We start from the raw sequence: 15,739 nt of genomic DNA, 5'->3' as shown, positions 1-15,739 counted from the left end.
ATGCTGTTGTACAGGGCAAGAAGGCCACGCAGGCAGTGCCTGTTTGGTACAGAAATGGATACCTGAGGGAGAGAAGGGTAACAGCAGGTGGGCTGCAGCCACTCCAAGCCATCAGAGAACATCTCTCAGTTCCCATAACTTCAGCACAAATCCCACCCTGCGTTGTCCTCTGCCTCCCTCCTCTGCAGGAGGGACTTGTCTCAGCCCTTGGAAGGTTTGCTCAAAGGAAGTCTCAAAGAAACCTGATTTGGAGAAAGCGTGGGCACAGCCAGGATTGTTGTGGGTTAAATGGCCAGGTCTGAAGGAACAGTGGGGTCTGGGTGATGGAACTGGCCAGGGTGCAGAGACAGGAATCTTTCTCTGCAGGTACTTGGACTACTTTCATGTGATGACTTATGATTTCCACGGCTCCTGGGATACACAAACTGGGGAGAACAGCCCTCTATACCAAGGCCCAAGTGACACTGGTGACAATATCTATTTCAATGTTGTAAGTGTATTTTAGGAACCTGTGTAAGAAATGTTAGCACTGTGATCAGAGCAGTGATGATAACACAAGGATTCACCATCCTGTCTACCAAACCTTGCACAGACTGTAGTTCTTTTTGTTTGTTTGTTTGATTTTTAATAGGATTATGCTATGAATTACTGGAAAAGCAATGGTGCCCCTGCTGAGAAACTTGTTGTTGGATTCCCAGCCTATGGAAACACCTTCAGACTACAAAACCCATCTAATCACGGTCTCGGTGCACCAACTTCTGGACCAGGACCTGCTGGACCTTACACACAGGAGGCTGGGACACTGGCTTACTATGAGGTGTGTATAATATCACTTTTGTGATACTACTTCAAATAATTTCACAGAAAGGATTCATGGAACTTTCTGAATGGCTGCTGCACACAGCATGATACTCAACAAAATTCCCCTTTCTCTCTTTCTCCCCAGATCTGCACACTACTGAATTCTGGAGGCACACAAGTTTGGGATGCTCCCCAGGATGTGCCCTATGCCTACAAGAGCAGTGAATGGGTTGGCTATGACAACATCAAGAGCTTCAACATCAAGGTACAGTGGGTGGGAAGTGCAGCTGTACTAAGGACAGTGCAGGAGCCCTTCTGCAGTAGCACGTCTTGGGACTAACAGTCATTTCTCCCCTGGCATTACACAGGCTGAATGGCTGAAGAAGAACAACTACGGTGGTGCTATGGTTTGGGCCATTGATCTGGATGACTTCACAGGCACTTTCTGTAAACAGGGCAAATATCCCCTGATTACTACCCTGAAGAATGCTCTTGGTCTTCAAAGCAACGGTAAGTAGCAGGGCCTACTTGCAGGGGATCCCCTAGCTCGCTGCTGGTGCAGATCTTCAGAAGCCCGTGAACTTTCACTTCTAAGGCCTTGGTGACACACTTCTTTTGTGGAAGCCACAGCAGGAGATTATGCTGGAAACACTTTACTCTATATCCCCAAGGATGAAAGTGTGAGATTGGAACTTGCATGTGGGTCCAGATTTTTCATATGCCAACTGTGAACCCAGCCAGATTTTGAGGAGGACAAAGTTTAATAGCTCTTCTGCTGATGCCAACCCCAAAGAAACTATATCAGAAAAGGGGAGCTGAGAAACTGTCTACAGTAAAATAAGCTTTTTCCTGCTTTTCTTTCAGGCTGTGTGCCCACAACTCAGCCCAGTCCTACCACCACTGCAGTTCTCTGTAATACACAAGGAAGTGAAAGTGGGAGTGAGAGTGACAGCTCAGGTAGCAGTACTGGCAGCTCAGGTGGGAGTGGATTCTGTGCTGGCAAGGCCAATGGCATCTATGCAGATCCAACCAACAAGAGCAAATTCTACAACTGCAATAATGGCGAAACCTTTGCGCAGTCGTGCCAGGCCGGTCTCATCTTTGATTCCAGCTGCTCCTGCTGCAACTGGGCATGAAGTCAATAATTCTGTTACAGCAAGCAGACTCCTCTGATTTAATTCCATGGCATAATAATGATAAATAAAGTGTTCTGCAAAAGTAAAAATGCACGCTGTTTTGACTCATCTTGCTCGTAATACTTTCATGCTCCTTGGTTCTCAGAGTTTTTACACTTGTGCTAAGGGATGGGCCCAAATCCCGAAGGTGGACTTAATTCCAGTATCGCTTTTTCCAGGAATTTCTTGCTATCTCGTCATGACAGCCAGACACAAGGAAAAAGAGAGGGAGCAGATGACAGGGGAGATTGCTATGCCTGAGAACACACAGTGAAGGGTCCTGACAGCATACTCTATAGACTGCTTTGCCAGAGTCCTCTCCACCACTAAATTTCACTGTGCAAATTGCAACTCCTGGAAGCAAGAGGATCACAGTGTGATCCTTGTGGCTTTTATCAAAGCTGCTCCTTTTCCTGCACACTTCAGGAGCTCCTATTGCCAGTATTTCCTCCAGCACCCCTCCCCGTATCTATAGCAACTGCAGTACACAGACTTCCTTAAGTGCCTGATATGGCAGCATGTGTGCAGAGTGGCAGCCCAGAGGTGAGCGCTGTGAGGTGTGCACAGCAAGGGGAGCTACAAGAATGGGCTCTGCATCTCCAACAGCATCAGGATTCCCTAGCAGTCTTTCCTGTGACTGGGCTGCTATGCACCTCCTTGCCCAGGCTGGGTAAAAAGAAGACTTTGTGGCAGCAGGGAATAGTCATTCAAAGAGCAGGCCCTTCAAGGATATCCAGGGGCAGCTGAGAGATAAGGCTCACCTCAGGAAGCAGCAGACATCTGAGGAGTAAGAAGAGCAGCGAGTGGTCAAATCCACGTGGGTGAATCACACTGATCGCATTTCCCTCTCCTGGTTTCACAGATGTGCAGAAACAACTTTGGTTTGGGTCACACCAAGATCAAACAATGTTCCCTCTCCACCACGCTCCAAACAGGATGGGAATCCAGCTAGCAGCCATCAGGGAAAACCGCTTCCTAGGGCCAGGCTGTTACTGGAGCCAGGAGGTAAGTTTGTTTTTTATTCTCAGAGCTTTTCCTTCACAAAAGACATATTTTATAGGTCTAGTAGTAAGGAGTAAGTAATAAGTAACAGGTAATAAGACCATGGCCAGCCAGACGCAGTATACTCCATGCCTGCCCTGTAAAGCCATTGTATAAATCTGCATATATACCAAAAAAAAGAAATTTATCTCCTAGAAAAGTTACCTTCTAAATTTACCAGTCCTCAAAGCTCCAGCTGTCCTAATACTCTAAATTAGTGAGAAATTAAAGGAACGATGTCTGCTGCTGAGGTACTTCTCCTATTCCATTGATGCAAACAATGCTTCTGCTTTTTAACCACAGGAAAGCAGCTTCAGATACTCCTTTGGAACAAAACCACTGAGCATGAAAGGTTATGTGATAGGAGCCCGAACAGCCCAGCGATTCATACCAGAGCCACGGGTAAGAAAACAATGCTTCAGAGAGGCAGTGCCACAGCTCTGAAAGAATTTGTAGGCTGATCCTACCATAGACTATAAGTTGTGAACACGTGCTGGGCCTGCCTCCAGCTTAAAGTAATGGTGGTCATAGATCTCCCCATGCATGGCTTTGTCGCAAGCACTGGGGCTAGAAATCAGTTACCAATCATGGGAGCTCTGGAAACATTGATGCATGCTTTGTACACACGTATTCCTTTGTATCTCTCTCTCACCTCACACACACCTAGATGTACATACTGAGGCAAAATCAGGAACGGAGCTCAAGTTGTACTAACTGAACAGACCTAGTTTACTGGCCCAGCTTCTGAAGATTAACACTGTATCAGGAGAGATGTCACAGGATACGCTGCGTAAATAGCAGGGAGCGCAGGTTCGATTTGTTCTGCTCTTTTTTGTCTATCAGGGTAGCCAAGGCATGCATTGAACAGCAGGTCTGCAATGCCTAGCCAGCTGGCATTAAATGCTCTGATTAAAAGCATTCAGAAATATCTTGCAGAACAAAATCTTCTGTACTGACTTTTTTTCTCTTGCAGACCGTGACTCCCGGACCAGGAACATACCAGCCATTCTGGAATAAAGAGAGAAAACGCCAGCCTAACTATGCTCCATTTTCCTCTAAGACACCACGATTTCCTGATAAACCTCCAAATAAAGAACTTTTCCCTGGGTAATATAACTCATTTTCTTACTCTTAATAACGATAATAACAATAACAAGAAGGAGTACTAGAGGAGTGAAATACTGAGAAAGAAATAGAAGATATGTAACTGAGTTCCCAGTAGTGCTTTGTTTCTTTCTTTCTTTTCTTTTCTTTTTCTTTTTTTAAATTATCTTCAAAAGGCTCCTTTGCTTTAGTCTTCAACCTAACATGATGACTAGAAGACCATAAAATCAATTTTTCCCATAGGTCAAAGCAGGTCTGGTTAATTCTCATATTGCAAACATCATATACCAGATCTAGAAATGAGATATTTTGTTTCTGTTTTCTTTAGACCTGGAACTTATGATGCAGACAAGCAATTACACAAAAAGATCACTTGGCCAATGAAGTTTGGGTCTCCAGATTGGTCTTTAGTGCCAATGCCAGCGAAGAGGATGCTAAAAACGGAAGTTCAGAAGGTATGGACAGGGATGAGGGGATGCTATCCCCAGCTTAATACTTCACACAGAGGAAATCAGACGATTCCTTAAGCACTATCTTTTGTCATCCTTTCCTCTCTGGCCTGCTTGGTGTGTAGCTGTACCAGTTTAGGGAGTGAGACACAAAGTGAGCTGCTGCCAGAAAACGCCAGTTTGCAAAATCAGCTACAGTCCTTCAAAAACTTTGACTAGGGAGTTTGATCTAGAAGTAAGTTTCCATCCACAAAATGAGAAGACCGGAGCACAGATTTCTTTCTCTGCACAGCTCCGCTGGAAAAACTTTCCAGTTTGAAACACTGTCTGAGAGTCAGGAAAACCACCTAGTAAACCAGCCTGCAGTGCTCAACACCTCGTGTCTTCCTGTGCTCTCTTTTCTTTCAGCTGATTGCGGACAGAGAATTCAGGAAGCATCAGAACCACGTGGCCTACCTGAGTTTATATGAGAGCTGAGCAGCACGTTGCATCCCTGTGCAGCAGAGCCTGCCCATGGACATGTCTGCCTGCAATACTCTGCCACCTCAAATAAAACCTGTTAAAAGCGGCATTTCTGGTTGCTAGTTTTGATTACCTGATCTGGTACCTGGTCTCTCCTGGCTCTGCGGGTGTTTGGCATCGTTGTGTCCAGTGTTCAGCACCGCTTCCCTCAGCTCCTGGTCCAGGCATGGGGCGGCCATCTTGGGCAGGTTGCCATGGAGACACATCATGGCACTGCACTCCCCAGCATGGGTTCCCCCGCCACAGGGGGTTCTACCCCATACCCAGCCCTTGATGGCATCAGAAAGGAACACAATTAACTCCTCTCCACCACTATCTGCCTTCCTCAGCTTCCTCACCACCTCAGGGTTTCCTCTTCTCCTTCTGGCAGAAGAATGCACTGCAGTCAGAGAAGAGCTGTGCAGAAGAAGTGTAATGGCTTTGTGCAGTCAGCTGCATTAACCTCACAGACTGCAAACGTCCTGGGCATGGAGTGCTGGGAATGGCCAGACCAGGTGGCCGTACCTGTGCCTGACCAGCACTGTCCCTGTGCACATAAAGAGCTGCTCTCAATCAATGAGCAACTTGTGAGGCCACAAAAATAAACCTGGTGTGAAACAGAGAGAGCTCTGCTGTTTGCCTTCAGGTGCTTCTGTAAGGCGCAGCTCAGACTGTAGAGACTTCTATAAATATTTACAACCTGCCTGCACACACAGTGATCAGATCTCAGGGGAAAACTAGGAACTCACAATATTTATACTTGAAATAACTGCAAACCACAACTCAAGCTTTCGCATTCTCTAGGTCTACTTAGCTGTGACTGTAGCAATTTCACCTGCAGCCCAATTTTGACTATAAAAACGAGATATATTATTCCAGTTTCCCACTTTCAGGCTTCAAGTGCTCTCACACATGCAGTGCAGCTGCTCACAGCCTTTATTCTCAGTGCACAACCCTCCCAGCCACACAAGGCAGCTTTGTAGCTGCAGCTGCCAGAATGGGATGCTGTTGTGGACTCTCAGTTTCCCCTTTTGATGAAAACTCCTCAAGGAGGGGGTGTCATTCCCTGCACATTTACTGTTGTAAGACCTGTTTTTAATGTCTCTGATTCCAGCTCCATCACTGCATTCATGTCTGACACTGTACACCTTATCTTTCTTGACCTTCTTATAAGGAAAAAGACACATCAGAAAGATGTAGAACCAACTAAAAAGCACCAAGGATTCTGCAGTCTTTTTCAACCACATGTTCCACTTGTGACAGAGAAAAACCTTCTCATAAGGGGAGGTACTTTGTAATCACTGAATACACAGTGCTGGAAAATTCCCAATCTCAGCAATCAAACATCATTGCAAAGAAAGGAAGAGACACAGCAGGAAGACTAAGGCCTCCTACGAGTTTGTGAGAACTTCACCAGACCCCAGTGAGCACACACTCAGGCTCCATTCAGGTGATTTTTTCCACTCTTTCTGAAATGCTAAGAACTCAGTCACTTTTGCTTGTAGAAGATAAAATTTCTTTTATTATGAACATAAAAGATACTATTTTAATTCCAGATTTTCCCCTATCCAGAAAGGAATATAAAACACCTAATCCAAGGTAGAAAAAAAAAAAAGAATATTTTTTATATATATATATATATATATATACACACATAATGTCTGTACATTTGATTTTCTGTACAACCAAGGCACCAGCAAAAGTGGCAATGGCACATGTAGGACTTTTTTTTGCTAAAGATGCGATTTCAAATAGTTTGTCAGGAATACTTCCGTTCTTGCTGAAATACTTCCTCCTCTTCTTCCTCCTCTCTGGGTGATGGTGAAAGAGGGGTACCTTTACTGAACAGAAGAGAACAGCACACACATAACTCTGTTCCCTCTGACTGCAACTGACTGTGCACTCAGGAACTGCTCTGGGAAGCAGTAAGTTGGCAGTCTGAAGCAGGCAGTCTTTGCTGCCTCTCAGCACCAAATTCTCATCTAAAAGAAGTACAGTTTTGACTACTGCTTAAAAGCAATTTTCCCTTCAGAACTTACCTGCATGAATGTGAAAAAGCTGATGTAGTACAAACTACAGAATTCAGGTATTAATATCATGCTTGGGAGACTGTACCAAACAATAGGAGTATTCTGTTACAGAATTCTGTGCATATTTTCCCTAAGTAAAGACTGAAAGAAAAGTAAAAGAAAAGTCTCCAAAATTGGATAACAATTACAGCAATTCCACCAGCAGTCATTTTCACAGCTCAAATAAAGGTCCTTCTCTAAGGAAAAAAAGGAACAATTAAAAAAAAAAGACAAAGAAAAAAAAGAAAAAGAAAAAAGAGCAATTTTTGTTGATAAAAGCCCATACTGAACAAAGACAAAATTAAAAAGCGTGATCAATAGCACAGCCCTGCAGACTGTAATCAATACAGCTTTATTCCATATTCCAAGCTTTGCAGCAAGCATCTTTCAAAACAGCTGGTGAAGGCATGAACTCTCAAAGGACTTGTGCTGTGTTAAAACTAACAAGAGAACTAAAAAAGAGCCCAAGGCAGTTGTTGAATCCTGCCATTGGTACTGCTAGAAAATAATCTCAAAGCAGAGTCGGGTAAACACCACACTCAGCACTTTTAAGTTGGAAGTGCAGCTGCAGTCAGAAAAGTTGAGAATAAATCCCTCTTAGCTTTGTATTTACACTTCACTCTTCAGTAAAAGTGTTTGCTTTTACCTGCCAACAATAAAAGGAAAGAAACCTCTGCGGGATTTTTCTCTCTCTTAATACATGCTTCACAGATTATAAAGCCAAACAAAGTTCACTGCAGAAGTTTCTTTTCTAGCTTGTAAGGCAGCCAAAAACAAATTATGTCTTCGTGTTCTGTAGAGCAGCAAGAATCTTTGTATCCCATGCCTCTGTAGAGAGAAAATCTCCCCAACAGTCAGAAGAAACCAAAGCAAATGAGACAATTCCCATCTGTAACTCAGTGGTTTTCACCACTTTTAAGGCAACTGACCACTCAGCATTCCCAATTAGGAGGAAAGCAGAGGAGAAAGAGGGAGCACTGCAAAGTGATGACAGTGTAGTTTGCTAGGCAGACAAAGATCATTCCTCTGCTTCTGCCATTCAGTCGGACTGGCTCTCCTGTCTTGCTCCATGCCTCCTACCCACAGCAGCAGAGGTGACTATTCATAACAGCCGGAGAAATGGGCTCCTCTTTCTTCTAGCAGCCAGCTGATCACATTTCATTTCTTTCTGCGGATCTTGGGCTTTTTCACTGGCCGGAGGTAAGGATTGTCTATCATATTCTCCTCCCCATTCCGGCTGCCAGACAAGGAGGTGTTCTGCTGTAATACTGAAGCATTCTCTTTTTCAGGTCCTGAATCATCCTGGCACAGGGGAAAGAAAAAAAGAAAAAAGACATAAATAACCAAAGTTAATAACTAAGGCTTAGAAGTTCAAACCACAAAACACACGGGCGAAACATAATCAACAGCCAAGATAAACAGACGCAAACAAAAAGCTGCATTAAAGGTGAGACCTCCAGATTTTTAATATAAGCAGATCCCCTTTGAGAACAGCATGGAATAGTGGGACAATCCTCTCTCCTCTAACATGGAAATAAAGGTTGCATTGAAAGCTCGTGATTCAACATTGGATAACCTCATTACACAACGTATTTTGCAGAAAGTTAAAGAACCATGACAGTGTTAGTCATTTACATCCGGTAAAATGCAACCTACTTTGCTATTTTCCACCCCCTATGCTCAGCTGCAAGGAAGACAGACTAAGAACCAGGTTTCATATGTTTAAGAAAGTCAGACCCTAGGGATCTTGGTCTCTAAGGGTGGGCGTACCGTGCTCATATGCAAGGGCAGGTTCTCTGTGTCTGTCTGGTCGTCTTGCTCAGATGAATCTGTTTCTTCCATTTGCTGCATTTCCAGCTCAGAGGGGAGAAGAGCTGTCAGGTAGGGTACAGTGAAAGGTCTGGCAGCAATCACTAGGGATGGGGAAAAGGACGCAGTGAGCAAGTTGGGAGACAGCTCATCAACTCAGAGATCATGAAGCACAAAGCTAACCAGTTAATTTGAAACCAAACACTTTTGTTAGTTCTGATTTTAAACAGAACAGGTACACTCTTCTCCTGCCACTCCCAGGGGTCAGGAATGAAATATGCTGTCCCTAAAAGATGGCAGTCTCTAATTTCCTTTTTTCTGAAGACCCTTTATGTTTCCAGCCATGGACACAGCATTATACAAACACAAAAAATTCATTCCTGAATATAAATTCAATTGCCTCATAGGCTGAAGTATTTACTTAGTTCCCCAAAAGATAACACAGGCTGTGCTCTCAGCCAAGCTCATCATCTCTCATCACTGCTTTGCAGGCAGAGAAACACAACAACCTCCACTGTCTCACACAGAAATGTGTGAGAAATGACTTGTGCAAAAGTTCCAGAAACTCAGAGAGTGCTGGGATAAGGGAATGAGAGGATCTATCAGTCAAATCCTTCTCCACCATCACAAAGAAGGGGGCATTCATTTAGAGTGGAAGCCTACCATTAGGCACAGCCAGGCACGATTATGAACCCAAGCTTTTTATGCTTGTTTAAAATAGAAAGTCCCTCATTTCCCTCCTTTCCCATGTCTCAGAATGCTGAACACAACGTGATCCCTCAGTGCCCACTTTCTGCAATCACAAGAACACTAGATGTATACTCTGTTAAATAACAGCACAAGTTACTAGATAACTCACATGGGAATGTGCTAACGTCGTCTTTGAAGAGACTCTGCGTTTCTCCTGTCTTAGCCATGAAGCGGGTGAGAGCTCTTTCCACGTCGCGCCTCTGAGACGCTGCCTTTTCCCGTAGGACTTGATAATCAGACACTGGCTCTCGGTATGTCTGTAGAGCAGAGAGGACAAAACAAGTACAGTCACTAGATTCAGTGAAGACAGATCAAGTTCAAAACATTACTAGGACGCAGGTGCTACAGGCAATCGCTGACCTTCAATGTGCACACGTTTTCAAACAGCTACAGATATCAGCCATAAAACTAAAGCAAGTACAATACGCAAATGACAAGCATTGTGCCAAGGTAGCAGAAACAATGTTCTGGAACTGCACTACAATAAAAATACACATGCGCTTTCCTAACATTACTGAGTTCAGACACATCCCAAACAGCACAAAAGTCTTTTTTCACTCACTGGTGTCTTGATGTAGGTGTGAGGATCTGGAAACTCAGGAAAATAGCCAGGGATGTGGGATGGATGTGGTTTGTTCTGTCCAGCTGTCAGGGCTTTGGGAGTCACAGGCTGATTTGTCACAGGAGCTATGGTTAAAAAAGCACATGCTCTAAATTAGCCAGCATCATTCTGCCAAATGTTAGGCATCAAGAAGTGCTAGCCTATACCAAGCTGTGACCCATGTCTCCAGGCCAGAAAGGGACAGAGCACATGTCCGAGCAACAGTTTCAGGTTGTGTCTGGCATCCCAAAAGGGAACAAGGCTTACATGATCCCTCTCTCCTACAAGGAGAACCAAAACCATCTTGAGGATTCTCACGTGCAATGAGGATGCTGAAGGGAAAGCAACTGATTTGGCAAAGGATACCCTCCTTCACATATTACATCATAATTACAGGAATCCTTAAACAAACACAATGCCCCAGAGCACTGGGCTGCACCATTCATGAAAAAAGCAGCAGCCCTCTGGATGCCAGCAGATAGAAATGACAATTATTTCCTGCACAAGAAAAGGACTTTTCACATACGGGCAGTGATGACCATCCTCTGAGAGCGCTTTGCATATGCAGGAAGCGTTTCAACATTGAACCCTGAAATACAGAAGAAGTGGAAAAAGGAATCACACCAAGAAGAAAGAAAATTTTGTACTCTGTATGCATACAAACTGCATCAACAACAGTGATATTGGAATGGTGGACATCACACAAGTACCAGAAACACCAGCAACATATTGTCATGGCAACACAGAGCACTCATTTTTCTGCAATGTATGCATCTGAAATTAGTGAGTCATCTACTCACCCATTTCCACTAAAGTAACCACTATATCAGAGAGTGTAGGCTGCGTTCTGGCTGTATGCTCACAGTAGGACTTTGCACTCCTTCCAATTTCAGAAATATCTGGAGGGAAAAAAACAACAACCATTACATATTCACTTCAGGCAACGACCACACATTTGTGTCAGCCCAACACCTCAATTTTTAGCAAATCTAGTGTCATGGTTTTATGATTTTTGTGATAGGTATTCCACATCATAACATCATGTAAAGCACAGGGACTTAAAGAGTTAACGCTCCAGTTCTGTGGACTGCTTATTTGCTGGGTACCTGGTTCTCAGAAGAGAAGAACTACATACCCCAGAGGACTTTGCATTCAGTGGGAAAGATAAAACTGATCGCAAGTCACAAGATTGCTCTCTCCCATCTCCCTACCCTTCCTCCTTTTCCCCTATTCCTTCTGCTGGGGTGTTGGTCCTTGGGTTCCCTTGGGTTCCCTTGCCCCATCAGCCACAGACCTGGGCCAAACCATTGAAATCCCCCCCTTTTTTTTTGGTTGGTGGGCCTGTGGGCCTGCTGCTCCCCTGTCAGGGACACAGACAGACCTAGAAGTAACACTGTGACACCTAGCAAGGAATAAAAAATAGCTCCCACAATCTGGTATCTTACAGCCTGCATATCTCAAGGTAAAGGATGGCCAAAGTATGGACGCACTGATTATCAGAGTCAGATGCTTTTCACAAATGAAAAAGGTAAATCCGCAGCACAAGCATGAAAAACTACCAAACCTAATCATTTATCAACATCAGAAAACTGTGTAAGCTGAGATCCTAGGCACATCATCCAGGAAATGAAGAGCAGAGCTGCCAGACAGTCCCACTTCTACAGCCTTCACTAACCAAATGTCTGGAACTTCGTTACTTGTCTGTTTATTTTGGTAGCATCTCAGTCTTGGGATATCTTATTGGGATTCCTAGTGCCCACTGAGAAAGATAAGCACCACTGAGTTCAGCCAAACTGCTCAAAATCAGAAGGTCTGTGACCACAGGGCTGTGCTCTAATGCCCTGCCAAGCCTTCTGCTTTTGCTAACACCATTAATGTAAGATATTACAAATAAAAACAACAAAACAAGCAAACAAATAAACAAAAAACAACAGAAAGAGCAAAAGCAAATTTGAATTAACTTCAAGGTGATTTTGCCCTAAATCACCACACTGGTGACACTGGGCACTCACAGCTCTGTAACATCTCTGTCAGTGTTTCCACCGCAGCCTTTTCAGCGCTCTCAAAACCAGCTTCAGTGAGCAAGGAGCTGACCACCACCTGCAGAGTTCTTCTTCGGGCCAGGTAGTAGTTATCTGCCGGCGTGGTCGTGTGCTTGCTGCCCGACCTCTGTGGACACAGACCCCAAACTGAACTGGCCCTGCCAGGAGCCAGACAGGCTGCCTGCATGCAGCCAGCACCCACTCTGGGCTCACACGTCCTGCACACATCACAAGTGTACACGTGCAGCACTGACCCACCTACACATATACACACACGTATAGACATATACGTATGAGGACTGCTCTGAAACTAATGCCTCCTATTTTATGATGTTGGCCCTTGACATCAGAGGTGGACATAGTATGGTAACAGAGGCTGAACCTTTCTGCCAACATTCTGTTACATTATATTGCCATGTGACAGATGGCAGCAGCCTGACAAGATGGTGTGTAATGTAGAAGTGTATATGAAGCAAAGAGGTGTTACTGAATTCCTCTGTGCAAAAAAAAAAAAGGCACTCATTGACTTCCATTGATGCTTTCTGGATGTTTCTGGAGACAGAACAGCAGATGTGAGCACAGTGAGGCTGTGGATAGTGTGTTTCAGCAGTAACAGTGGGTCATTAGGCAGTATGAGTGCAGCATGAGGCTCTTGTTCGATGCTGGTAAAATTAATGGTGACCATGTTGAAAAACAGTGTTTCTATCTGCAAACGTGCTTTAATACTATCAAATAATATTACTGGGCTCATTGTAGATGTTGCAGCTTCCATGCAAATAAATAAGAGGCATTACTTTTGAAGCAACCTACAACTAGAGATTCTTCACATGCACATATGCACACGTACACACGTGGACATACACACACGTAAATACACAGGCATATCTATACATTTGCACACATAAACACAAACGTGCATATGCACACAGACAGGCATACAGAAATCTGCATATGCACAGCTACACAGTTATACGGACAGACGGACGGTCACGGAGCAGTACATTGCACCCCTCCCCGCTCCAATCCGGGTCTCCCACACGTGCGCGGTCCCTTTAAACAAAGCCACCTCCCGGCCAACCCCGCCCGCGGCCCTCTCCGCCAATTCGAGCAGAAGAGTTTGGCTCAATCAAAGCCTACCGCCAAGCCCTCGCCCCCGCCCAGCCATCCAGCCAATCAGTGCCTCCCTCTCTTCAGCTCCCCATAAAGGCCGCCGCGGGCAGGCCGCAGCCATTTGGCCTCCACGGCCGGCGTAGGCTGCCGCCGTTCCGCCCGGTTCCCCGGAGGGACGCCTCCATAACAACCCCGCGGCCCGGCGAGGAGCTGCCGTTACCGTGCCGGAACCTCCGGGCGCCGCGTCGGCCATCTTGGAGCCATGGAGCGCTATGCGCGTGTGCGAGGCACCGGGGCCGCGCTCGAGGCGCGCGGTGCACTCTGGGGGCTGTAGGCGGCGCGCGGGGCCTGTGGCTCATCACATCTCTGCCGGTGCGCTCGAGAGTGAGCGAGGAGAAGGAGCGGCAGTAGTGGCGTTCCCATCGCGAGCCTCTGGAAGAGCGAGTGGCGGAGCGGGCGGCAGCGTTCCGGGCTGTACGCTGAGAGCAGCGCGAACCTTCAGCCCGATCTCCGCCCCGCGCTTCCGGCGCTGTGTGGCAGCTCGGCCCTCCGCGGGGCGCGGCGTAAACAAGTGCTGCGGCCGCGTGGAGCCGAGAGCGGGATGGGAAAGGATGGGTGCGAGGAAACGTCGTGCGGGAGTGGAGCTGCTGGATATCAAAGGTAGGAGGCGCCTCTAAAGGGCTGGAAGTGCGAGGGAGGGGAGGGCGAAGCTGTGACGGGGACGGCGTGGTGCCCGAGATGGCCGTGCGTGAAGGCGCTGTGTGGCTGTGAGCGAGGACCGCCCCGCCGTCTGTGTGTCTGTCGGGGTCTCGCCGGGTCTGGAGGCCGACACGGGCTTCCCTTGAGGGTCCTGGAGGTCTTGGTTGCAGTGAGTGGGTTGACGGCGCTGAGGAAGCCGAAGGAGATGGAAATGGGAACGGTTCGTGTTGTGAAGCTGTAACCTGCTGGTTGACTGCAGAGGGGTGACTGAGCCACGTTGGGGAGGGAGGGGTGTGAGAGCTGACAGGTCTGTGCTGAAAGCAGTGCAGTGAAACCGCTGAGAAGAGGCTCAGGCTGAGCTGGAGTTGTCTGTAGGAGTGATGGGGAGCTGTGGGTAGCTCAGTATCATGCGTAGGGCCCCGGGAGAGACTCGTGCCCCTCAGTCTAAGCTTGCTGTGCAGTCAGTTTCATTTCTTGTAGCAAATCCAGGGGATGTGTAAACATGGAAGCAAGCAGAAAGGTGCTTTTGCTTAATGAGTGCTATGTGCATCAGAATACATGGTGAAGTAGTGTTTTCTTTTCAGAATATAACATGCCAGCCATCATGCTCAGAAGGGCAAAAAGAAAACAAAGCAATGTGAGTGGTGTGGAGGTAAACAATGAAATATTTCAGGCAGAGACCATTGCAGAATGAGAGGGTGAATTGTGGGTTGGAGATGCGTGCAGCTTGGGGCTTTGGTTTGCTGTTCCCATCTGGTAGCTCTCCCACATCCTTGTGCTTCCCTGTCTGTACAATGGGGCTGATGGGGATACTGTTTAGCTGAGTTACCTCACTGAGATTGGTAAAGGTGCATTATTATAAATGCAGTGTGTGGTGGATCTGTAACTCCTGGTGAGTCCTTGTGCATAAGGACAGTTTCTTTTTGGTCTTTTGTCTCCAGTACTCTGTAATGTCACTTCTCAGTGTGTTATTTATAGCATTTGCATAAAAAGAAACAATCCTGGGTTTAACTCCTTGCCTCTAGGTGTTTACGTATTTATCTGTTTCATATAAAAAATAGAAACAATCCTATAGAATACTGATCAAGGCCCAATGCCCCTCTCCCACTCTGGAGACCTATCTGTTGATCTGCAGAGCATTACAGCTTTTTCCTGCCCCACTGACTCTCAGATTCTTTACTATGCTTGTCTCTGTCACTATGGATGGAGGGCATCTACTGTCTTCCCAAGCAGCTGAGGACATTTCTTTAGGAAGCAGAAAGAAGAGATGCTGAGCAGTTATAGAAAATGAGGGCGCCATGTTTCTCCCTTTAGTGCTTGTAGGGATGAGGGACCCTGCAGAGGCTCTCAGACCCCACAGCTGTCAGCAGCTCGCAGCAAGTTATTTAAGTCTTTCTGAATTGCCCTGTTCCCACCTGGGTGTTGGTCACTTAGCCTGGATTCCCACTGCCTCCATCTGACCTTCATGTTCAATGGCTGCATTACTTGGTTTATTCACGTGTGGGAGCTGTTGTATAAATGAGAGTACTTCATAGCCCTGGTTTTTGTTGATTTTGTGTGTTTTTTCTTTTTTCTTTTTTTTTTTCTT

General features: G+C 46.0%; 4 protein-coding genes and 1 long non-coding RNA gene across 6 annotated transcripts in view; 3 read left to right on the top strand and 2 right to left on the bottom strand.

Annotated features, from left to right (window-relative positions):
- The window catches only part of LOC100547603 (acidic mammalian chitinase-like), a 27,294-nt gene extending 25,263 nt beyond the window's left edge, over positions 1-2,031 (top strand). Inside the window, exons 7-11 of the mRNA XM_010724411.2 lie at positions 367-490; positions 632-817; positions 947-1,066; positions 1,170-1,311; positions 1,666-2,031. Of these exons, the coding sequence (XP_010722713.1) occupies positions 367-490; positions 632-817; positions 947-1,066; positions 1,170-1,311; positions 1,666-1,937 (844 nt within the window). The 3' untranslated portion in view covers positions 1,938-2,031. The remainder of the gene's footprint in view (positions 1-366; positions 491-631; positions 818-946; positions 1,067-1,169; positions 1,312-1,665) is intronic.
- Positions 1-5,676, bottom strand: part of LOC104914543 — a 24,194-nt gene extending 18,518 nt beyond the window's left edge. The window contains exon 1 of the long non-coding RNA XR_796059.3: positions 5,166-5,676. This is a non-coding gene — a long non-coding RNA (uncharacterized LOC104914543). The remainder of the gene's footprint in view (positions 1-5,165) is intronic.
- PIFO (primary cilia formation) lies at positions 2,433-5,149 on the top strand. The gene is made up of 6 exons (XM_010724413.2): positions 2,433-2,519; positions 2,839-2,981; positions 3,321-3,419; positions 3,991-4,124; positions 4,450-4,576; positions 4,979-5,149. Exons 1-6 carry the CDS (start codon positions 2,495-2,497, stop codon positions 5,045-5,047), a joined length of 597 nt encoding a protein of 198 aa, XP_010722715.1. The 5' UTR covers positions 2,433-2,494; the 3' UTR covers positions 5,048-5,149.
- Positions 5,677-7,454: 1,778 nt separating the features above from the next.
- TAF8 (TATA-box binding protein associated factor 8) lies at positions 7,455-13,751 on the bottom strand. Its single transcript, XM_010724407.3, has 8 exons — positions 13,673-13,751; positions 12,313-12,469; positions 11,101-11,199; positions 10,827-10,889; positions 10,262-10,386; positions 9,809-9,956; positions 8,911-9,053; positions 7,455-8,442 (listed from the first exon to the last, which is right to left on the bottom strand). Exons 1-8 carry the CDS (start codon positions 13,703-13,705, stop codon positions 8,299-8,301), a joined length of 912 nt encoding a protein of 303 aa, XP_010722709.1. The 5' UTR covers positions 13,706-13,751; the 3' UTR covers positions 7,455-8,298.
- A 28-nt stretch (positions 13,752-13,779) lies between these two features.
- The window catches only part of CCND3 (cyclin D3), a 44,002-nt gene continuing 42,042 nt past the window's right edge, over positions 13,780-15,739 (top strand). For both annotated transcript variants that reach the window (XM_019623324.2, XM_031557004.1), the window contains exon 1: positions 13,780-14,112. Coding sequence is in view for 1 of the 2 variants with exons in the window: in XM_031557004.1 (XP_031412864.1) it covers positions 14,054-14,112 (59 nt within the window). In the remaining variant the exon portion in view is untranslated. The remainder of the gene's footprint in view (positions 14,113-15,739) is intronic.

The sequence above is a fragment of the Meleagris gallopavo genome, chromosome 28 (genome assembly GCF_000146605.3).
Source record: "Meleagris gallopavo isolate NT-WF06-2002-E0010 breed Aviagen turkey brand Nicholas breeding stock chromosome 28, Turkey_5.1, whole genome shotgun sequence".
NCBI lineage: Eukaryota > Metazoa > Chordata > Aves > Galliformes > Phasianidae > Meleagris > Meleagris gallopavo.
This window is presented reverse-complemented; position numbering and strand designations above follow the sequence as displayed.

What these genes read in the sequence shown, in the direction of transcription:
- TAF8 (XM_010724407.3), bottom strand. Translation starts at nt 13,705, where the DNA reads ATGGCCGACGCGGCGCCCGGAGGTTCCGGCACG. An exon ending in GACAGAGATGTTACAGAGCT is followed by an intron (nt 11,200 to 12,312) that starts GTGAGTGCCCAG and finishes TTTTCCCTCCAG; the next exon opens with ATATTTCTGAAATTGGAAGG. An exon ending in TGCCCTTGCATATGAGCACG is followed by an intron (nt 8,443 to 8,910) that starts GTACGCCCACCC and finishes CCCCTGTGCCAG; the next exon opens with GATGATTCAGGACCTGAAAA.
- PIFO (XM_010724413.2), top strand. Translation starts at nt 2,495, where the DNA reads ATGTGTGCAGAGTGGCAGCCCAGAG. An exon ending in TGCAGAGTGGCAGCCCAGAG is followed by an intron (nt 2,520 to 2,838) that starts GTGAGCGCTGTG and finishes CTGGTTTCACAG; the next exon opens with ATGTGCAGAAACAACTTTGG. An exon ending in TAAAAACGGAAGTTCAGAAG is followed by an intron (nt 4,577 to 4,978) that starts GTATGGACAGGG and finishes CTTTTCTTTCAG; the next exon opens with CTGATTGCGGACAGAGAATT.